The sequence below is a fragment of the Rissa tridactyla genome, chromosome 3 (assembly GCF_028500815.1).
Source record: "Rissa tridactyla isolate bRisTri1 chromosome 3, bRisTri1.patW.cur.20221130, whole genome shotgun sequence".
Taxonomy (NCBI): domain Eukaryota; kingdom Metazoa; phylum Chordata; class Aves; order Charadriiformes; family Laridae; genus Rissa; species Rissa tridactyla.
Window position 1 is genome coordinate 97,029,777 of NC_071468.1, and position 24,584 is coordinate 97,054,360.

The 24,584-nt window shown below is 34.0% G+C and overlaps 1 protein-coding gene across 1 annotated transcript in view; it reads left to right on the forward strand.

Moving 5' to 3' along the window:
- EYS (eyes shut homolog) overlaps positions 1 to 24,584 on the forward strand; it is an 874,211-nt gene that overhangs the window by 90,323 nt on the left and 759,304 nt on the right. Inside the window, exons 7-9 of the mRNA XM_054197017.1 lie at positions 15,305 to 15,409; positions 15,672 to 15,811; positions 21,128 to 21,294. Of these exons, the coding sequence (XP_054052992.1) occupies positions 15,305 to 15,409; positions 15,672 to 15,811; positions 21,128 to 21,294 (412 nt within the window). The remainder of the gene's footprint in view (positions 1 to 15,304; positions 15,410 to 15,671; positions 15,812 to 21,127; positions 21,295 to 24,584) is intronic.

The window sequence follows — 24,584 nt, forward strand, 5'->3', positions numbered from 1 at the left end:
AGTTGAATCCCACCTCCTATTTTAATTCCTTGATGGGCCACTGATGACTTATGCAACTTTATATGGGGTGGGGATAACTGATTCACTTTACTTGACCTTAAAAGTCTAAAGTAATGTAAGGTGTAGTAAACAAGTCTTCAAGGCTCCTTGTATCATCAATGACTAAGTGTTTTCAGAGGGGAATTAAGATCACCTGTGTTAGATATTGGTCAGTGGATGGAACACTTTCTTCAGGAGTGGTTTCTCTTTTATTAGCTACAAAAGCCTAGAAAAATAGCTTAGATTAACCACATTGGTTCTCAGCTGGCAAGGAAAATGATTTCTAATTTTTCCTGCAGCCTTAGCCTTTAAATAGAAGCTCATTTAAGTTGGGTTCTGCAATCCTTCACTAATCTTTGGTTAGAGAGTGCACTGAGAGAAGCATTGAATGGGATTCACTCCAGTTTTAGGAAATATTAAGGAACCAGGTACTAGCCATATGTATATCAATTTCAAAGTAAGTGCCAAAAAGATTAATATAACTTTTAAAGTAACCCATTGAAAGATAGAAACTTAATATTTATTACCTGAAGAATGAAAATTAAATTAATCTAAAGAAATGCTATTAATACACAGAGGAAACAGACTTTAAATCTACTGACATTGAAAAAGAACCCCAGAGAGTAGTAACTATCAACCTCTGTTTTCACTTTCACCTTGTCACCTGTACAATTTTCTTTTTTTCAATCTAATCTTGGGTTGTTTTTTATTGGTGTGACAACCAAAATTATGGATTTGTTAATAAAAGTAATGTTTCACTGCAATACTTCAAGGCTTTTGAGATAATAATAATGTCTCTACTGTACGACATAATCATAAAACAAAAGTCTGACAGGCTACAGTAAACGGCAAGAAATGTAGGTAGTTAATACAATTTAACCTTAGTAAATACTAAGTTATGACTGAGTTCAAGTGGAAGCGATTTCAGTGTTCAGGGACATATTACTATAAGGTCAAGATTCTTTCCTTAGTGGGATCTCATTGTAAGATGTTCTTTATGTTGTAATACATTTATGTTTGGTTTTTTTACTTCTTTCTATTTTTAAATACATTATTCTTAACTCTTGTTCCATAGCATTTTTCATTTATACCTATTTATTGTTTCATTTATGTGTCTGGTAAGAGACAGAAGGAAGAACAATGCAGTGGCAATTTTGGCATGTTTACTTGACTCTGAATTAAATAGCATCTGCAACCAGAAAGGCTATTGCAGTTTCACATCTAATTGTTCTTAATTGTGTTTACAAATTATAAACACTACAGCTGCAGCCTTTGCATTAACATTTAAATCATATTTGGAGTAGACTTATCTTAGGGAAAACAAAGTATGACATGATGTAACATTCTCAGCTGTGAAAAGCAGGACTTTGATTTTAAAAGTACTAAAACCAGTTCATTTTGGTTTCATAATATTTAATGAAGAAAGAGTGGATAAATTTAGCATATACACACTAATGCAATTTTAAACTACATTTATTATTCCTGTTTATATGTAAAATACATTTTGGATAATTGACTCAGAAAAATATCCATATGTTTAGTTTAAATGTTCAGGGGAGAGAATAAAACATATATAAAATATAGGGGGTTTTGTTGATTAAATGTCATTACTTTTGTGTTTTCAATTACCTTCTACAGTTAGTTCCTTATTTTGCTTTTCCTTTTTCTGTTCTCTGAAAGTGGATAAAAACCTTTGTACCTACAACAGTGCATGTAACATGGCTTATGACATTGAAATGAAACAATCCATGTCAGCGGTTTCTCAGGTTTTGCACAGTAGACCAATTGTCCTTGAAGAAGCTTCCTCTAATTAATTACTATCTTTCCTTGTGTGTAGAGCAATCATATTGGCAGGAATTGATTGGGCATGTTAGACACTTCATTTAGTTGGTAGAAAACTCCTTTAATTAAAATAATCTTACTGCTGCTAAAATGAACTGCACCCCAAGCAAACTCACCAACTAGAATTTAAAGTACTGCTGCAATTACATACTTTTTCCTCATCTTCAAACTTTCCTTTTCGAAGATTCACTAAGTTCTCTCTCAGATTTATCCACAATGTATGTTTTCTCTTTCTCTTTGTTTTACTGAGTTGAGACAGGGCTGCTAATTTCTACAAGTACATGGGAAATGAATATAAACCAATTTGGATGAAGCTTAGTTAGGGCAAAAGGCAAATGGTTTTAGCTAGACCATGGGTCCTTACAAAGATTTCTTACCTAACAAGATACCAAGCTGAATTACATGAAAACACAACAGTTCCACTCCATCTTGAGCGTTCCACTCTCCTAGTTGAGGTAAAAGGATAAAGTATGCAGTCCAAAGATAAGAATAATACATTAAGCCATGCTGGCATAATATTAAATTTGAAGCAGATAAACTCTAGAACATGAAGTGAAGGGTAATGTCTGAAGTCGCACCATACCTGTGGGAACTCCAGGCAGACTGTGACCTATAGCAGTTTAAGTCAACAATTTTTCTCAGTCTTGATTTCCACAAGAAATAGTAAGACTTCTGAAATTTTTGTGCTGTGGATACTTTTTTTTTTCCTTTGGCATTTTTCTTTGGCATGCAGCAATTGCATGAAAAGCCAAAAGATTATGAAAATGTTCTACCTGGTATTTCAAAGAGAAATATAATATAAGCATTTAAGTTCTGGCTGCTTTTAAAATGGAAGAAAATGTTCCAAATTCACGGGGATAATTATGAATACCTTCATATTTCTTAGTATTTCAGTTTGCAGTTTAAGTCTCTGTACAGTGAATATATTTGACCTATATGAATAAGAAAGAATTTTGAAAGAATTATTGTCCATCGGAACAACTATGTATATACATGGTTAACTTAACTAAGTAACTGGGATTAAGTGTGTCTGAAGAAATTATCATGGATGAAATTACACAGAAAACATAATTAAGCAAAACATTTACCTGTTTTACCATGTTCAAGTAAACCAACCCACCACAGTATTCTTATACCAACCTGAATGTTGACTTTCCTCTTTAAAGTATGGATAATCATGCTTAATCAGCTATTGCTTACTTTTTCTCAGACACGATGTACCTCATCATTAGCCAACATAGTCCACTGTATCTTCACTGATGCTAGAATTATGCTCACATATGAAATAAATCTTGAAGGCTTTCTTATGCTATTTCTCAAGCTCTATGTTCAGTAGTTATTCCTTCTCAAAAAAAAAAACAAAACAAAAAAAAACCCAAAAGAAAACAAAACAAAACAAAGCAAAAAAAAAACCAAATCAAGCCAAAACCAAAAAAAACCACCCAAAAGCATTCTGTTGAAATACTATATACAATACTACAATGTAACAGAATGAAGGCACAGTTTCATCTGTGTTATTGATACCTGTTATTGAGGTATATTTTTCCTGTGACATAAGCAGTCTTCATAAGCACTCTAAGACCTATCCACTTTCTTTTTAACCTGTATTACATTGGAAACTTACATTCAGCAACAACTTCTATACACTGGTCTTCACTCTGGGACTCTCTCTGAATAGCTCAGGTTTACTTTGTCTTTTTCTGAAATATACTTGCTTTCATTTCTGTTTCCTGACACATATCTCACTTTTAAAACAGGTTCCTGTAAAATATTTATCCTTTTTAGATCTGTTTGTATTATATCTTTCTCCTCAGTATTTGCCATCAATTTAGTATAAACTCTGTATGTGATTAAAGTTTTGTTTAATCTACTTTCCACATCATTAATAACGTTAAATAACATTAGAACTAACAGCAATCTTTGTGGCACTCCCCAAATTTATCCTGCCATCCCAGTACACTGACATTCATCTTCACTCCAGGTTTATAACATCTCATCCTGTTCTCAATCCAGAATTTGTGTAGCTAAATAATTAAAGTCAGTTTGCCAAGGAATTTTTATGAAACTTAAAAACACCACCTTTCTGGAACTCCAAGTGTGATACTCATTCCTCTTATTGCAAAGTATTCTTCCTCTTGGCCAGTACAAATCAGGGAATAGAGTGCTTTAGGAGCAGAAAGCTTGGCTGTGCAACTACAGGTTGGCAGGTTTGATACTCATGAGAGCCTGCTGTTGGCCATATGATGATTGTATTAAAGACACTGGGCAGTACCCTGACTCTACGCATTCTTTAGGCAACCTCAAGCAGTCTTTCATCAAGAGGTATTCCTTACTGGACTGTACGATCTCTGGCACCTTAAGAACAATCTGTACAATGCTGCGCAACAAAGCACAGCCAAATATTTCAGTATAGCTTCAGTACAGTAAAATATTATTTCTAAAAAAGAGTAAACTTTATTTCACCTGGCTGGGTGAAGAAAGTATAGTGCATAGAGAGAAATGAATAGAAAGCAGATTCTTTTGTATAAGAGAAGAATCTGTGAGGGTGATACTGAGTCCAGAAGTAGACTAGAGCACAGAAGTTAGGGGGAGACGGATAAAGACTATATGGGAGTAAAGAGGAAAGTATAAGAACGTCTGGCATACTGTGAAATCAGCAGCAAACTCTCATCATCTAGCACAGTTAGTCTGTAGTCTTATGACATTCCTCTGAGTAAGGGAGTACCGTTATCCTTTTCTCATAGAGGGGGCATTCATATGCAGAGAGATTAAGATCCTAATTGGCTTTGTGTAATTTTAGGCAGCCCCAGCTGCAGATTGAAAATGTCTAATGAATCCAGGAGCTAAACTTACTTGTATGCTAACATTAAAAAAAAAAAATCTATTCAAAAGGCCTTTGACAGATAGACTTGTGTTTGATCTCCTTCCGATGCAAGAAAGCTATAAGTAGGGGACAACTACAGACATCTAAGGCAACAGCCCTTCCGTGTTCAGTGGACGAATCAGGACTGTGCAACAAATAAAGAGTCCTTTTTATTTTCTACCAGAGAATAAAGGGAAAATACACTATCACTTTATTCTTCAAGCAAATTACAATAAAACCTATCCTAAATTGAATTATAAATCAGTTGATCAGTTATCTGTGGATATAAAACAAAACTCTGTATTGATTTGAAGTAATAGTTCTCTGCAATAACACACTACCAAGCTGTACCTAGAGCTGGCAGCATCAGAGCCCAAAATCTCAATTTGCACATTTTCTGACTTTACCTGCTGGATATTAAATTAAAACACAAACACTGTCAAGTTCCAGTTTGATGGGATTTTAAATAGAAAGTATAGAAGATCTCTCTCAGAACACAGCATGTTTTGATTCAATTTTACCCTGACTTGTTATATCAGAGTGTGGAGTAAGTGCGTTGAAATATGCATATGTGAATGTAAATGATCTATCAATATATTTATACTAGAAATTAAAAAAAAAAAAACAAACAAAACCCCTTCTAACTATTAAAGATATTAAAGATCTTTCAGATTCCCAAATAAGAGGAAAAAATCTTAGCTGAGGTGGAAGATGATCAGTTTATATAATGAACTTAAGTGGCATGACTATATACGAGGTCAGGGCAGGGGGGATGTGTTCAATGAGGCATATGCAATTTTACTTTTATTCTAGGAATGAAAGTCTGAATGTTTGGATGTTTGACATTCATCTTGTTAAAAGCTATTTTCCCTTTTAACATTTTACCTGACCTGTGCTGGAACTGAATATTATTCAGTCTGTCAAGCATGGTCAAAGTTTTTCAAAGGACATTTTTTAAAAGGGGGGAAAGAGAGAGAGAAAGAGAGACATGTTTGCATTGACACTGCAATCATCTGCATTTTTAAGGTAAAAAATAATAAGAGTCAAGGTAAATGTTTTCTTGCTGATCTTAGTTGGATTGTTTCTTTGCTGAAGACCTTCGTGTAGAGGCTACCAGCTGGACAACCATATGAGAACTCTCTTTACATTTCCATGCTTAGAAAAGTAGGTTCACTTAAATTTGAGAACAGTAATCTCCCATAGCATTTTTTCTACCTCTGCAAAGGCACAGTTGTTTAGGCTTTCTTAAAAATAATTAACTTTTTTATTATGAATGCCATTGACATCTTCATTTCAACAATGTAAAAGAAAGTTGAGCGGTGTACCTTCTTAAATAGATTTACCCTATAGGTGATTTGAATATGTTCTCCTGAATGTCTTATGAAAACTCAAATGTAAGTGAAAAAATATTGTTGTGATATTTTATGGCTAGACACAGAATTATAAAGCAGAGATAATTTTGGCAAATGGGAAAATGTGAAAAACTGCAAAACTAAATTCTTTGGGTTTTTTTTAATTGGAAACGTGTATAATTTTCCATCACCGGTGACAGTTGTTCTTGGACTCCTCTGAGGGCTCATACAAACCACTCATTATTTTAAAATCTGAAGGTTTGATGAAGTACCCTACTACACTATCTGGGCTCATAGCTAGGGTAGAGGAAGAATGATGACATGAAAAGCAGGTATCTGGCTGAAGAAGAGACACAGCTGGGAAGGTTACGGGTTTGAGATAGCTGTCGGTACAGCTGTGAGCACACTGCCTTCCTGCAATACCCAATTCTTTGCTCTTCTTGTCAACACTGAAATTAATCCAATAAGCATCCATATAGCAATATCAGTGCTGTAGTAGTTGCATCCTCATCGTCACAGACAACCTTCATGTCCTTTAGAGAGTTTCTGTGTGATGGTTAGGGGATCCAGATGGCAGAGGAACCTGCAAGGATGGTGGTGTTTATCTAGGTGGAGCAGGATGCTCATTCTGGAAGGTTCCCTCCCTCTGTGAGTAGCTCCGTGAGTGGCTGTTCTGGAGTTCTTCATATTTCACATAAGATGATTGACTGATTCACTTCAGACAAGGAAGAATTTAAAAGGGAATGAAAGGGGATAAAACTAGAGCAAATTTCTCTGTTCCAGACATGAAAAATGTTTTGCATATTCTTCTAGTATCCTGGGTTTTTTTTCTATGAACAAGATTTTTTACTGAGACATATGAAAGGCACTTTGGCAATAAAACAAACAAACAAACAACGCCCCCAAAAGAGAATATTTGAAAGAGAGGTCTACAAAAGACTTTGACAAGGGCTAAATCTTTAAGGCCAGATTTCCAACTAAATCCTGGAGACAGCTAAAAGAAAGGACAGATAATCTATTAGATGGTCAAAAGTCAAATTGTATGTTCCAGAATAATGAGTTCATTTAAAAGCCAAGGTTAATAAAATACATCTCAAACAAATTTAAAGACATTCTGTAAAAAGTAACTCAGCTAAAAGTCTCTGTGTTAAAACAACAATTACAGACAAACTTTCAGGAAGGATATTCCTAAGAGCCCTTGAATGATTCGTTTCATTCTAAACCAGGAGAAGGTGAAATTCTAACTGCATATTTAACATTTGAGAATATGTGCCCATGTTTATAATTCATGCAGCAGTAGACAACAGGGCTAAGTCATAAGCTGGCTGTGTCCAGTGGAAGTCTTTTTTATCTTTTCAAAAAGCTTTAAATCTAGCTCCATGTAAATAAGACGATGCTAGTGGATGAAATTTGAGAATTAGCACAGTAACATTCACTTGAACTGGAAAATGTTTGTATTAAAATTTGGATCCCCTTAGTCTATGAAGCTGGGACAGTATATCGTGAACATATGTGTTTCACTTTGGCTTCTCTCACTTATTGGAACATGTGTGTCTCTATGTTAAACAGTTCATGTTGCTTTCATAAGAGGAGAAATAGCTTTCTGGAACACTGGTCCTCTGTATGGTGCCTAAGAGCTTTCACCTAATCAGATTTAGTAAATGATGAGTTCCAATCTCAGAACTGTTATCTCCAACCCCAGCAAATTCTCATTTTTCAGGAGCTAATGGAAATTATTCCCTTTAGATCTTAATTAGAAAAACTGTGTGATTAGAAAATCATTAATATCACATTTTTCTTGGGTTTACCTTCTATAATCCCCTTCCCTCAGAAGAATAACTCTCCTTCACAGGCATTTGTGAAACACCATCCTAAAATGGAGATACAATGAATTTTGGAATTAAAGTAAATGAGAAATTATTATTAATCTGCAAATTTTGACCAAAAAAATAATATTCATGTATTATTTTCCAAATACCACTATAGATAAATAGCTATATTCTAAAGCCAACAGCCATTTCAGATAGCTTTATGATTCATTCATTATTTTTTTTTATTAAATATTGGGATAAAGGCAGTGATAGTCGATGAATGACCTAATTTAGTTTGATGTATGTATCTTTAGCAATCTAAAAGTTAATAATTTACTCTAAACAGGTTGTCTAGATTCCATCTATAGTTAGTGGTGATTATCCAGTTGTAAGCAACCTCAACCCACCTATAGTAGAAATCTCTCAAACAATGGTATGAATTATATGTTCCTGTTTTTCAAGTTTAGCTGTAGAGAGAGTCAAGACATCTTTTTTACTTTTTATCAGTATACAGTTGTATTTTATTCCAAGAGGACTGAAAAATTACCTATATTGATCTTAAATAAAACTTCATTTAAACTTCATTTAATATTTATGGTAACTCATTTATTAAAGACAGATTTTCCATGTAGCCAAATTTTCAAATTCTAATGTTAAAACCAAGTCATTTAAACTTGATTGTTCAACTGCCTGAGTTACAGGCAGGCAGACGCTTTTAACACCTACATGTGTGAATTGTGAGATCAAGTCTTTATTTGTGCTTTTTTTTTAATGTTTTTCTCATTTACTGAAACTACTTTTCTTTGAAAAGCACAAAGATTAATTGCTACAACTGGACCTCTCTAAGAATACAGAGTTCTCTAAGAATGCACAGTTCTGTGAATCCTATGCACAGAATCTGTGAAACCTATTTTCCAACATCTGATGGGTCCAATAAAGATTATTAAAAGTGTATTTATTGTCTTTCAAAATAATTAAATGTAAAGTTCCTGGGAGTGTAATAAATCTTGGCTCATTTTTAAGTGCCTACAATGTAAACATCTGCACCAGGCTTGTCACTCTGTGCTGTTCACAGGTTCTGTTGGAAGAAATGAGAATTCAAAGGCTCCACTTACCTGACCTATTTCAGACATAGACTTCAGGATGAGACAAATCTTGCTTCAAAAGTTAAGAGTTTTTCATGGCCTGTAAATGCAATAGCATGGATATTAAGGCCCACATTTCAGAAGGTGAATCTTAACTGCCCATGCTCTCACAAAAAACATATTTTTTAACGTTGCTACTAGATTCTTGTTTTAAACGGTCAAAAAGTAATGGCTCTGTTTGTATGTCTGCATGTGCACACCTGTGCACATATGTACTAAATCTAAATGGGTGTTATATCATAATTACAGAAAAATGGAAAACAGAAAAAAATGCTTTCAAGTTGTAGCTTGCTAAAATTATTTTCATTTTAGAGGGAAAAAAAAAATATGATGCAGTCTCAGTACTTGTGCTCTGAAGAAAAGTGTTAGGTCATGTAATACTTTTGTTTGATAAGCATGTTGCCATATAAAATAGATAATGGGAAATACTTAGTGTAGATCATCCTTATATAATCTTTATTAGCATACCGGTTGTTACACACTTTCTGCAAAAAAAGGGATAATACTAACTTGAAAGCAGAAGTGCAAAAAAATGGACCAAAGCAGATCACATAAAACTAAAAGTATCTCTAGCAACTACAAGTTCAGCTAAAGTCCTAAGGAATGCAAATTCTGATTTTAGAGCTTAAAATGTTTGGGTCAGTTAAAAATGAAACAGTCTTATTACAAGTGTTGACTTTTCTACCCTCTGCAACATGAAAGGCAACTGCAAGTTATATTCTTTATAAGGACTTTCAGGAAGCTGTTCGGTAAAGTCCGATTTACTAGTACATACATCTCTAGATGACTCTGTTATGCTCAAAATCTTTGTTATGGTCAAGGGAGAAGCACACCTTATGTAAAAGTAAATTCAGGAATTTATTGGTAATGTATCTGAAATGTTAAAAATACAATCATTATTGGGCCAGATCTAATCGCTACAAAAAATGAATAAAAATGCAGCTTAAATTTGGACTCACACAATTTTTAGTTTCTGCCTCTTTTGATGATGTTACACTCACCCTTTTCCCTCCTCCTCCAGGTCTTAAGGTTAGTGGTTTCACAGTCGTGGTGCTGGGGGCAGTGTTACAGAATCTATAGTCCTTCACTGTGAGGAATGTGATGTTCATACTGATGGTTTCTTTTTCATCTCTCTAGGATCCGCTTGGGGTCATTTCTATATGTCTGATGAAATGCTTTCACACTTTTTCTTCACTGGGCTGCGGTTCTATTTAGTATCTGAATTTACTTTTTATGGTGGCTCTAACTTACCTTAAATACTATTTCTTTGTTCTTTTTGTTACCCTTAAGACCAATTTTGTCCAGCTCCAGGTCTGCATTCTTTAACTTGCCACTGGTGAGTTGTTTATAACCATGGGGTCTCCAGTGCCAAACCTGTGCTCCACCCCGTGCCTGTGTCCCTCACATCACAACCTATGTCTCCACTTCTCCAGGCCTCTGTTATTGTACCAGCCCTATATTTCTTTACAGCATTTTATTAGAATTGTAAATCTCATTCTATTTCAAATAACTACTTGTTACTACTATCTATATAAAACTATCGTGTACCATACAAAGATAAACAGAAGCAAAGCAAATGAGAAGAAAAAACTGCTGTCACAGTTAAGCCAAGTAAAACATCACTGCAAGAAAGACAAATCAAGCCTGGTGAGCCTCAGTCCTGAGGCCTTGCAAATTCAGTGCAAATCTTGTAGCCTATTGCTAGCAGGGGCAGCATTGTATTACAGGGCTACATGGTAAAACCCCTCATGTTTCCTTTCAGAATTTGTATTGCATTTGACACCTTTCCTTCTTTTGGTCCCAAAGTCAATTTAAATGATTGGTCATGTTTAACTGACAGTACTTCAGCAATGTAATATTTTAGTCTTTTTAGAATTCTTAGGTGATGATCACCTGGTTTTGGTTATTTGTTATAATTTATTTAAATGCACTGGTAAGTATGTCATTAGGTACAGACATAATATGCTAGTTTATCTGTTTCTTAGCTGGCTGGTACCAACCCCAGAGCTATGTAGTTGCTTCACTACAAGGACAAGAAGATTTTCTCTAAGTCTATTGGTAGCAAAAGAAAAGACAAGGAAAATACGGGCCCTCTGCATGATGTGGCAGTGGGTACAGTGCAAAGTAAATTGCTTTTTATGCCTCAGTTTTCACAGGTGTGCACTCAGGTGTCTTCCAGTTCCTTGAGCCTAGTAGCAAAGTCCGTGAATCTAGCATTACCCACAGTAGGGGAAGATACTGTTAGGATCACATAAGTACATCAGATATGTACAGGTCCATGGGACCAGAAGAGACATACAAAAGGGTGCTGAGGAACCTGGCCAATGCCATTGTGAGGTCATTATCATCTTTGAAAAGTCGTGGTAAGCTGGTGAGGTGCTTGACTGGAGAAACTTAAATGCCAACCCCTATCTTCAAGAACTGATGTCTATTGAATTGCCAGATTCTCTACCTTGGGTGGGGCAATCTTGGTTATACATACAAATTGGGCAATGAGAGGCTGTAGAGCAGCCCTGCAGAAAGGGATCTAGGGATCTGGGTTGATGGCAAGTTGAATATGAGTCAATAGTCTGCCCTGGCAGCCGAAAGGGCCAACCATGTCCTGGCGTGCATCAGGCACAGCATAGCTAACCAGTCTAGGGCGGTGATGATTGTTTCACTCTACGCCACACTGGTGTGGCCCCACATCAAGTACTGTGTGCAGCTTGGGGCACCTCAATGTAAGGACATCAAACTATTAGAGTGTCTCCAGAGGAGGGCAACCAAGATGGTGAAAAGCCTCAAGGGCAAGACTTACAAGGAGCAGCGGAGGTCGCAGTGGAGGGGGAGATGCTGATCTCCTCTTTCTGGTGACCAGCAATGGGACATGAGGAAATGAAATAAAGCTGTATCAGGAGAAGTTCATATTGGATATTAGGAAAAGGTTCTTCACTGAGAGGGTGGTTGTTCACTGGAATAGGCTCCCCAGGGAATTGGTCAGGGCACCAAGGCTGTCAGAGTTCAAGGAGGGTCTGGACAACGCTCTTAGTCATATGGTTTAGTTTTCGGTAGTCCTGCAAGGAGCAGGGAGATGGAGTCAATGATCCTTATAGGTCCCTTTCAACATGAGATATTATATGATTCTATGCATCACAGAATCACAGATTCATGAAATCACAGAATGGTTGAGGTTGGAGAGGGACCTCTGGAGGTCATCTTGCCCAACTCCATTGCTCAAGCAGGGTCACCTAAAGCAGGTTGCCCGGGACTGTGTCCAGATGGCTTTTGAATATCTCCAAGGATGGAGATTCCACCATCTCTCTGGGTAACCTAGTGCTTGGTCACCCTTGTAGTAAGAAAATGTTTCCTGATATTCATGCGTAACTTCAGTTTGTGCACATTTGTGGTAACACTTTATTTCACTGATATCTTGAGCTTAGAATTTGTAATTAAACAATTTAACTTGTAAGAACAGACACTTAGGTAAAAAAATGCACACGGTCATTTTTAAAAATAAACAGTACAACAAAGTAAACTCTTTGATCAAATTATTTTCCCTCCCTCTTATGCTGTGTTTATTTTTTTTCCTTTGTTCCTTGTATCTACTGAACTTTTTCCTGATAGAAGGATAACATGCGTAATTGCATACAAAAATCTTGTTTGAGTTCTCTAAGTATTGCATTTCTCAATTATTCAGCCCTCACTCACTATGAAGTGATAATTAGACATTAAAAGCTAAGTGGATTACTGTGGAGATCTCTCCTGACATCCATTTAACACTTAATCAGATCTTAATACCATAAATTATGCATTTCTCAGCAGTATTCAGATTCTAATAAATTTTATAACAGTTTTGGAGTTACTAGGTTTTCTTGACCTCATTGTGGCAGGGGAAAGTTGTAAAGTTCGCTTAAAGGATACAGCCGTTATAAGGATTTCAGATTCATAGCGAAATAATTCTTTAAGCCAGTTTTATTGTACTAATATTTATTCATAAGGGCTTCTTGGACAAGACAATTCCACCCTCATGAATAAATATGAAAAAAATGGATCCAAAATACATATCAAGTTTAAGTTTATTCCCAGGTTTTTTTTCCCCAATTTTGCCTTCCAGAGCTCATTAAGAAAAAGATGAAAAAACATGACATTTCCTAGGAGATATCAACTTCCTCAATACATTCAGTTGATTTCACAGTTAAAATATCTATTTACTTTTGAGCATGTCTTTTTGCCAAGCAATATTACACAAAGTTACATTTTAAAACTTGTCCTGGCTCATAACATGGCTTTCTAAAAAATCAGGATGGTACCTCCCCAGAGATACAGAAACACAGTTTCCATTAGTGTCAATACAAAGTGAGCAAATGAAAGTCTTGTAAATATAAGGTCATGTTATCCATAGTTGCCCATGTAATATTACATATTATATTATAATAATAAACAGCAAGAAGTATCTAATTTCCTATTTTCTCTTTTTCTTAAATTTTACAGTGGTAATATACTTTAAAAAACATATGTCTAACTCAGTAAGCTTTATAACTTCCAGTAAAATATATTCTTGGCTGTTGAAAAATTGACATATGTTGAAACTGGGCTATTTTTGGCTTGAGAGCAAAGGGGCAAAATAAACATTAAAAGTCTGTATAGCATGTTGGTCAGCCTCTCTGTAAATACATGAAGTTGTACATGTGGTTCAGCACCTGTTGGACCAAGATAGAGATTTCTAGCCAACAAATGACAGCATTAAGGCCTTAATAAGTATATTCCTGTTTGCATTTATAGAAGTCCATAAAAAGCAATCTTTAGGTCTTACTTTGACACTGCATTTCAGCATATTAAAAGATGCAGTGTATGTTTATCAATGCTGAAGTGTTTATATTAGGAATGGACTAAAGTGAATGAAATTGGCAGAAATGCTTTGCTGAAACCCAGACGTAGTCATTTCTTACCAAATTTTGTACTATTAGTCCATGTTCTCCTGATGTTTCTGGCTTTAGCTCAAAAGGAACGCTGACTAAAAATTTTTTTTTAAAAAATTAATTATTTGAAGTAAAATTATTCTTTTTTTGCCATATGAAGGACTTCAAATAGAATACTAACTTTTGACACAAAATTTTACAGAATATATTGTCTGATCAAAGAAATGATCCTGATATCTTGTACATCTCCCTGAAACATTTTTCTCCTGTACAGCTCTTCTGTTTTTTCTGCTTAAGCCACTGAGTGACGTAACACAGATTACAAACAAGTTGGTGGTAAAAACAACAGTAATCCCCTCCCCTCCCCTCCCCTTCCCTTCCCTTTTTTCTTTTTCTTCCTCTTTGAAACTTTTCAAAACTCCTCCACCTTCTCCTACTTTTCTGAGCATTAAAGACTGTTTCACTTTTCATTTCTCTATTCTTTACCTTTTCTAAAATTGAAAAAAAAAAAATTACAGAAGTCCCACTGTAGAAATAGTAAATTAGAAATAAAATTAAAAACATCATGTAAAAAGGAACAGTAGCACACCAACAAAAAGAAATAAAATCTCAAGAACTTTTACACAGAATTCAATATATTATTTTCAGTTCCAAAAAGAAGAAGGAGAAATCCTTGATGTGTTTTATTTCTTGTCAAATCTACTGGTTTTCCAAGACTGGAAAGCTGATAATCTTCCTTATTGACACTTATCCCATTGCCAGAGATATATTTCTCTTTAGTACATATTTTTTTAGAGCTGTCTAGTTAAGAGTTCAGTTATTTCTTCCTGCTGAGCTAAAAAAAACCCTTCAGCTAAATGAGCAAGTAATTGTTCAGTGGAATGACACTACAGGTTACCTCAGACAAATGTGGACTAGCTTTTTCATAGCCAAAATGGAGCCCAGAAAAGATATAATTAAATATATATATAATAGAATCAAAAGTCTTGAGTAGAGATGAGGGTTGACTCATGCAGCACTAAAAAGTAGAACAAAATGCAAAGGTATTCCCTCCATTTCAGAAAATTATTTCCAATGAAAATCCTCTCTCTTCAGCTCTATATCCCAAATTGGATCCCATCTAAAATTGTTTTTTTAACGCTGAAAGAGTTTTTTTTGACCTTTTTTTATATATAAATGGAGATAAGGGAGTCTGGAAACTTATCCAAGGTCTCTACATTCTAACCAATATTCCAGAAAGATCATTTAAAGTACTAGTTATTTTACCACTATTATTGATATGGTTCATGGTCGCTTTTTTTTAAGAATGTTGCATTAATTCTTAACCTTTTTAGTATTTTTTTTTCAACCCCAGGAGAATTCTGCGAGGTGCAAATTGATAACTGTGGTATCAATTCATGTGAAAATGGAGGAACATGTGTTGACTATGAAGATCATTTTAAGTGCACTTGCCCTATAGGTAAGTCATTGGAAATTTATTGTATTTTCTAAACAGAACCAAAAAACTGTCATCCAAATATTTAAGAAACAGCAACATTAAAATAGCAATATGTCTCTGTATGCAATGAACATTTTTATGAAGGACCCCACTTTTTCACTTTGTTTAGGAAATAAAACTGCCAAATTACTCTAGTAGACTGGTGTTAACTGCTAACACCCTGAACAGACATAATGTCAATATTCTGAATGAAGTGTGATTAAACATTCTCTTTGTGGTGCAGGTTTTGAAGGTGAAAGATGTGAACTGGATATTGACGCCTGCCTATTCTACAATATAAGCTGTGCCCCAGGAGCACTGTGTATGGATAAATCTCATGGATTTAATTACACGTGTTTATCACCATGTATTGAAAACACAGAGGTAGGATAAAGTGATATATTCCCCCCAGTGTTCTTGGGAAATCAAACAAGTTATTCTAAGAGCAATGAGCTGATGAAGCCTCATTTCCCACGAGTTTCCTAAACACAATATTCATTCTTGATATATTTTCATGCTAACCTTCCTCTTTCCCATATAACACACACATCCAGAAGTGCATGATGTGACTAGTCTGGTCCTTGTCCTACAAACCGTGCAATGACAGAGCTCTGCCTTTCCTGCTTTTTATAGGTGTACTCACTGATATCTCCTATCCACTACCTACTGCTGCTATGTCATGAAACTTGTAGGAACTTAAGACGAAATTTCCTTAAAATATTTGATGTGTTTAAAAGTTACTAGAGAGAAGGCTGACAGTACATCAATGCACAGAAAGACAAAAGTTTCATTTCCATTAAAAACAAAAATAAATACCGTAATCAACCAAACAACAACAAACCAAAGCAAGACTAACTAAGCTGCAATGAGCTGAAAATAGAGTTAGAAAAAAATCAAAATTCTCTTTGCAAGTTACTCTTAAACGCTTACACAATATAGTAATAAATTTGATTTTTGTACATTCAAGAAATCTTTAAGTTAGATACTGACAATGCGTAGGACAAAATAGCATCCATTTTGTACCCAGATGTCTTCAAGAAATGTATTTTCTGCATCCTTCTCAATTCCCTTTAGTGACATTTTCAATTTAATTACTGGTTTGGGTACATCAGTAGTCTGTGTGGACTACAGACCCAGGCCCTTGAGTTACTGAGATTTCGATATGGGATAAAGGAAAATAATGTTGCATTTTTTTATTATGATAGCTATTTTAAAAGCTATGTACACAATGCTATATAGCCCTTTCAAACAGCTGCTTAAACACGATAACCAGTGTTTCAAAGGCTTAATCAATTCTTTTATTGAAATATATTCACCATAAAAATATACTATGCAGAGCAGCAATGTGTTTACAAAGAAGCAATCAACATTTATGTCACCTTGAAGTCCATGGGTACACGCTCACCAATGAATATGAAATGCAACATTGAAATACTCACTGGCTCAAAGGTTTATATTTAAAATGCTCAGCATCTGGTAAATTTTAACATTTTTATGATTTAAAGTGTCATACTGAGTGCAAATTTATTGTACATGGCATAACACCATAATGATACAATAATCATTATGGCTAGTTAGGATGGGAAGTGATGGTGTGCCAAGGATGCTGATGGGAGCTACTAAAACATTTTACTGTAGTATTTGCTTAAAAGCCCTCAGACATATTTAATTTATTCATACAAACATTTCACAGATAATCATAAATGTCATGTGGGAAAAAAATTAATAATATATGTGTATCTATATACACTCACTGTATGAAACAATTTGGACATAAAGTGAATAATTAGTAGATTTTGTAATGGGAAAGGGAATAGAAACTAAAATAAAGGAGTTTCGGTTTTACTTGTTTTCATAGCCTACAGATCATGAAAGTACTATCATTTGCTTATTGGAAAAAATGAAGGCCTTATTCAAACAAATGAATATTTGAATACTTTTTGAAGTAGTGTAAGTAATAATTTGAAATTAAACATTTATCTTATTCAGTAAATTACATAATTCAGCATTTAATTCTTTATTCTTTGTGGCTGGAAAGTAAATATATATTTTTGCATTCTTTCATTTCTTTTCCATTTCCAGTGGTACCTTAGTTTTACTGAACTGCTTTACTTCTGTTTATTCATCACAATAGACTGAAAAGAATGGCATAATTTTTAATATTTTCTTAAAAAAACAAAAAAGTAAATTTAAGTCATTGAGGCTCTTTTTTTTTCATATAAATGTATAGCGATACTATTGTGTTGTGGGTTTGGTTTTTTTCTTTCTGAGTACAACACTTAAAACATGAAGGTTTTTAATATTATTTTAATTATATACTTTTAAAAATAAGTATTAAAAAAGAAGAAATGTGAACATATTAAAAGAGGGGATATCTTCCTTTAAATTTCAAAATATAATCTTAACGTTGTAACCAGGATAAAGCCTGCCTGCCCTATACCTAGATTTATGAAGGACCTCCATATAAATAAAAAATTTGGAGGAGGCTGTCTTTGAATCACTAGGTGTTTATCTTTGAGAACCTGCACAGGTTAGTAAAGACAGGAAAAGGGAGACATTGTTTTATATTTTATATGATTATATACATTCATATATTCAGAAATGAAGCCTTTTTTATTTATTTAAAGGAAACCAACTATAAACAATCCATTTAAAGTTTCTGGAAAAAGTGTTATTTGCAAGAAAGTAAAAAAAAAAAAAAGGCAAAGGGAGGGGTAGTTAGCCAAAAACTGCCAGAAGTGAATAATTTCAAACCAATTTATTTTCTTTCTGTAACAAGAATAGAAGCGGCAAAAGTAAAAAGCTTTTACAAAAGTTGAAATGGATCATCTTTTCACATAGTAATTGCACAAGCAAGCTAGTGAAACAATGTACCTGCTCCAGCTTGATAGTAAGCAGATAAGATAACTCAATTATTCCAGCAGTAATTTCCTGGACAATTGTCCAAGGGAAATAGTAAGTAGTGTTCTGCAAGGACCTGACTTGCACCCAGTTCCACTCAGTATTTTCCTCCTGGATGGTGGAATAGACTACACATGATAAAACTGAATGTCAACAGAAATTATCTGGAAAATTAAGATGGAATATAATGTGTACATTTGCAAAGGACAAGTGACATCTGTGAACTTCAGGACTGCTATGTGCAATTAATCTCCAAAACAAAAAATTCAATGACTATTCAATTACTAGTGCTAATAGGCATTGCATGTAGGGTTTTAGATGCTGAACAATATAGCCATCTGTAGAAATATATCTTCCATATAGTCCTTTACAAAGTTCGCTTCTTAGAAACTGCTTTAATGATACTTACTATACTTATGGGTGGAAAAATAATGCTTAATTGTCAGAAGCCAGAGTAGCAAAATTGAATAAAAGGAAACATAATGGAACTGAGTCTGCATAAATTAAGAGAACTAACTCATATTCTGGAGACCAAGAAAGGCATCATGTTCTGCTTATAGGCAATGTAAGGATTTAAGGATTTACTTCACCAAGGAATAATTCAATAGCATCTACAACTACAATGTAGGTAAAAGTTAAATCTACAAGCAGTTAAATTAAGCAGAGTACTTCTTTCATATTAATCATACTACTTTTTTATTGTCATAATTTCTTCTGGACTTTTCAGCAAATATTTCTTGACATTCTGATATTTTTGTTTTGACCAGGGAGAGGGTAGGGTTAGAGAGGAAGAGACAGCCATATATTAGGGTTACATCCCTCAATTACTGCAGAGTGAAGAAAGGAGAAGAATAAAATGTAATCATCTAGGGACTAATTATCTTTCCTTGCTGTAATAACACTTCCTGGTTGATATTAGAAGGAAGTGATTCTTATGTTTTTATCAAGACTACATAATAAGGCAGATTTGTTTTAAAGTACTTGCAATAGACAGAAGTGTGATGATCAGACTGACCAGAAGAGCCCGTGTTTATGGTCTGTTAAACCGTAAGATTAGTGTTTAATCCTAACTATGAGGAAGATTACTTTGGAAGAAGACAAAGCTGATTGATGGGAGGATGCTGCTCTTTCCAAAAGTCTGTTTGTCAATTTATTTTCATTTAAAAGTATTCCCTGTATTAAAAAAAAGTAACAAACAAATCTCTGTAGTAGCTTTAGAAAACCACAATACAGGTTTGAAGGTTAGAAAACCAACATGTAGAGGTATTTATTTTGACTTTAGTAATAGATTAAAAAATGTATTTGGCCTTAATTTCTTATAAAATCCTTAATCATTCTAACCCCTATTTTTCAATATTTAAACTGATAGGGTATTAAATTTACAGCTGAGATAAAAATCTATCTGATAGAGAAAACTACTAACTAGATTTGATGCTAAAAAATATCATCCGTAGCTTTAATTTTAATTTAAAGCTGCTTTAGATTGCATTAACATCTTGAAGGGTAACACCTTTCTTAACAGTATAAAGTGTCAAACCAACATAAGAATATAATGAATATAATACTGTGGCAATATTGAAATATAACTTTTTTCTTAATTGTTTGTGTTTTTTCTAGATGGTTTTCTTGAGTGCAAGCTTATTTGACCTATTTGAGCTTTGAGAAAATAGTAAGCCTCTGGACAAAACCCTCCAGAAATGTTTAAATAAAAAATTAAGAAGACACATTAAAATAATTTTAAAAAAGAATATTTCCAAAACTATATGCATAGGAGTTTGAGCAGTGTTTTTCTTCAAGAAGTTGTCCTATTGAAAAAGAATCACAAGTTAAGGATAAAATTCAGGAACAAGAGCATAGCAAAAATCTCTGAATTTTAAGGTCAATTTAAAACTTAATCAAAGACAAATGAATATTAGAGGATTTCTGCCAAGAACTGTTATTATTACAAATCTTAATGACATTATAAAGAGATTCAGACTCAATCAAACTGAAGTACTAGTGCATTAGCTCATCTTCTAGACACCATTTTCTTTAGAAACCAATTGATTAGAAGGAGAGGTCCTAATTGCTTTCAAATGAAAACGTAGTTATCTGTTTTTACACTGGCAAAATTTTCATGGAAATTAAATGGATCCTTGAAGTAAAATGAAGAAAGAAGCATTCACTACATCCTAGAACTTTCTGTAATTTTTGAAGAATATATGAAATAGTAGTTTATTAAATAATATTAGCAAATAATAGCTACAAGAAAAAAATGCTGATCGGTCTAGGTTTATTAATTTTTCAATATCTGCATGTTCTGGTCTTCGCAGAGCATAGATATAATATATATCTCTCTCTCTACTGAAATTAAAAAAAAAATCAAGGATAGGTTGTGAATCAGAATAATGATTAAAATCAAAAACTATTCAGTCTTCTTTTCCTGATAGCCACAAATTTGCTTAAATTATACATAGATTTTAAACACAGGAACAGTTGTTCTACTCTTTCAATGGAAAAATAACAGGCTAGTTCACTATCATGCTTCTTAAAACAATCACATTTTAAGGTCATTTATGAAAATGGCACTGTTAAATTGAATCATAAATGCCTCTTTCCAACTAAACAATTAATTGATATATTGATTTAATGTTATTCAGTATTTTAGGTTCTTGGAGATGTGTCTTTTGTAATATTACAACATAAAAATGTTAAATAACCATATTTATTACCAACAGCTTACTCAGTTAAACTCTTTGGGGAAAAAAACCCAACACAGAGAGAAAAAACTCTTTATATATTTGTACTTCTCATCTTCAGGTATGTGCGAATGGAGGTAGCTGCTTCTACGATGAAAAAACCCAGAGATCTCACTGTGTCTGTGCTCTTGGATGGATAGGAGAAACATGCCTGGAGAATATTAATGACTGTGAGGTAAACCAGTGCCAACATGGAGCCACATGTGAAGATGGAATTAATAAATACAGGTACTAACATGATGCTCTCCATACACATCTTCATAAAGGAATTTATGCTGTATGAAGATATTTTTCCTTTGAATAAGAATTACAAAGGGAGTTACTAGTGCAGTAATATTTTTCTCAGATCATAAAATATCATGGATACTAGCTGTCAATAAGCATGTGCATTCAATAAGACTGTGTAGTCCAAAATATTGCAAAGGAAGGCCACACAAATATTCCTCTTTGTGGAACAAAGAAGTTAAACCAACTATGCAAAATGGTAGATAAACAAATCATCTATTTTAGTAAATGGTAAACACTTCATGAGCCTGGAGTGTGACATGCAGTGACTTTTCTTATTAAAACTCAAATTTAATTTTCAAGTGAATAGTTGAAATGCTGAGTTATATTTGTGGCTTTGGTGGGGTTTTTTCTAGGTATTGACAAAACTGTCAAGTACATGCTTTCCTTAGTGAGCTGTAGATATTTGAAAGTGAGACTCTATAAAAGTATAGGGAAAAAATAAATGGAAAAGGATTTCTTCAATAAGCAGAGTTCAGCTGTTCTTATCAGACTTGAATTATTTATTTTTCTGTGTAAAAAAAACAGAATAACTAAAACATCTCCATAATGTCTGTGAATGTATTTTGAAAGGCTTTAATTTTGTGCTCTGTCCTGTGCTTAGAATCACTGTAATTAATATGCTTTAATATTTCTATTTAGAAAAGGTTATTATAGAGGACAAAATTTAAATACAAGTAATTAAAAATTTGTTACACTCCACCTCTGTTTTTTATAGGAACTTCTGTAATAATAACTGAAATCCACAAATAAGTACACAAATACAGATAAGATTCTCAATATATCAGAGTTAAAAGGAATTTCTTTTTACCAGCTTGCAATCAACTCTTGTATCTAAATACTGGACCATATTTTGACATTTTATTTGACTGATAACTCTGGTTTTCCTGTCTGTCAGGAATAGAATTCTGATAGAACAAAGCCATGTTTACCTCACAAAATCCACTAGCATTTACTGAGAAATGAGTAGGTCTGAAGACTTCTGGTAAAACAAGACCTTTTGAATTTAGCTCGCTAATCCAGACTCAAGCTACTGACAGAAAACAATTCTCTTTTCTAATTTTAAGTCTTTGAAAGGCAAATTGAGTTGACAGATCAGTCTGTTTATGTAAGAAACAAGAAAACATACCATTAAGGTCACAATCCTAGATGTGTTAGTGGGCAGTTTTGTTATTAGAGGACCCGACCCCACAGAAACACAATTAGTAATTTTGCAAAGACAATGTGCAGCGTGTTATTACTGTAAAATACCTGCTCTGTCAACAGAGGATTGTTGTTTCTCAGTGACAGTGAAACATTTTCTAAGAGAACTGAACTATTCCTTCCTTAAAAATAATGGTATTTCCCAAGAGTTATTTATTGTCGGCAAGTGAAACAATTGTCATTTCCCCTTTCCAGTACACCAATAAAACTAAAAGAATGGGAGAGGAAATACTGAATATAATTACTGTTGTCACCCAACTTTTTCAAAAGATTCTTGCAATTTGCATTTCTATCCTAAAATGGGTATCATTTTTGATAAGGCAATTGTCAAGGGCTGTATTTGACGCAAAGTAGTTTCAGGAAGACAAAAAAAAATTGTCAGCAGAATATATGTAGAATTAGATGCGTAAGTGCCATTAAGAACCCTACTGAGATCAATTTGGAAAGCTATTATAGTCATTCAAAACACCGCTTACCTTTATTTCCTCCACTTATTAAGTAAGACAAAATGTTATATATTAGTTTTTTATTTATGAAAAGTTAGTGTAAAACTCTAGACTTTTCTCCTAGTTAAGAAATCTTAACTTCTAGACTAATTATTAAACTTTGGTCATAATGTTTTTTTCCAGTGGTGGCTTGTTATAGTAATGCTAAGACCAGGAAAGCATGGAAAGTAGCCAGTTTAGCTTTAAGAACATCCTTCTCTTTTAAGCTCTCACATTCTGCATTCTTGTCAGGTTTTTACAGATTGGCAATAAGCACTCAGCTGTATGTAATTTTTCTAAATTTCTGTCCCCTTACCACGGCATATTCTGTTTTTCCTCCCATTTTGAAATTACCATTCCAGACAGTGTCACATTGCCATATATTTAATATATGCAGAGAATTTCCTTTGAGTTCAGGATGGGGAATTGCTCTGGGTGAAAGAGGGGGCTTTAAAACTATGGTATACTATAACACTCAGTAAGGCTACCTAATAAGAGCAACATAATCACAATAACAAGTCTTAGGAGTTTTACTCCTTTGGTTTAGTGACCCTTCTCTTACAACTAAAGTGGCCTCAATCACACTGACACAAAACCTCTTATCAATTCAAATGAATTATTGCACTTCCAACTGAGTCTGTGCTGTTTGAGATATCATAACATAAGTTAATTGGCATGTATTTAAAGTGATAACTTCTCCAAAGAATTACTGCTCCTGCCACTGGGTTGATGGTGTAGCTGTTGATATGATGAATCTAGCAGATGCCATGCAGTAGACCAACTGCATCCACATGCTGAAGGAATCTCTTGACCTTTGGTCACATATACCTGAGAGAAGATTCGTTACCCCAGTAAATACACAGCGTTGCTACATAAAAATTATTTGAATTTTCCTTTCAAAAGAACATCTATCATTTCATTACGTTCTCTGTAGGAGAAAAGAGAACATGGACCAGTGAGAAGTATTTAATAAATAATTAAAGTGAAAGAACTCGTCAAGGAGTTGATCCTCCTGTTTCAAAATCCAAGGGGAGAGGGTTATTACTCTGTTTTCTTCACCCTTGTAAATTTATTCTTTGACAATATTACGTTTCAGACAACCAAAATCCTAACTGAAATAAGTCCTAATAGATATTTTACTGTAGTCTCTTTAGTGAAGTGGAGCAAAAGAGGGAAATGACAGAATTTAAAATTCAATGTAGTTTCTATGACCTGTCCTGTTTCTCCAGTTTCTTCAGTCCAGTCTATTCAGATGAATTTCTACTTATCATAGCCCCAGGAAAGCCCAGCAAGGACGACTGAAAATTATTAGATTAAGACATCTGAAGAAGCTGTATAGTAGGATTTACCACTGTTTAAAAGTTCATGATAAACTATTATGTTTTAAAAATTTATTTTATTCTATAGGTATAGCTCTGAGGTCAGCATTTCATGAGTTTTTATGCAGGAAAACTTCCCATTAAGAAGTTTGATTTGGTGTACAGAAAAGCTTGAATTCCCATCTCATTTTTCAGTTTTCAGTACATAAATTTCAGAGTGTATAAT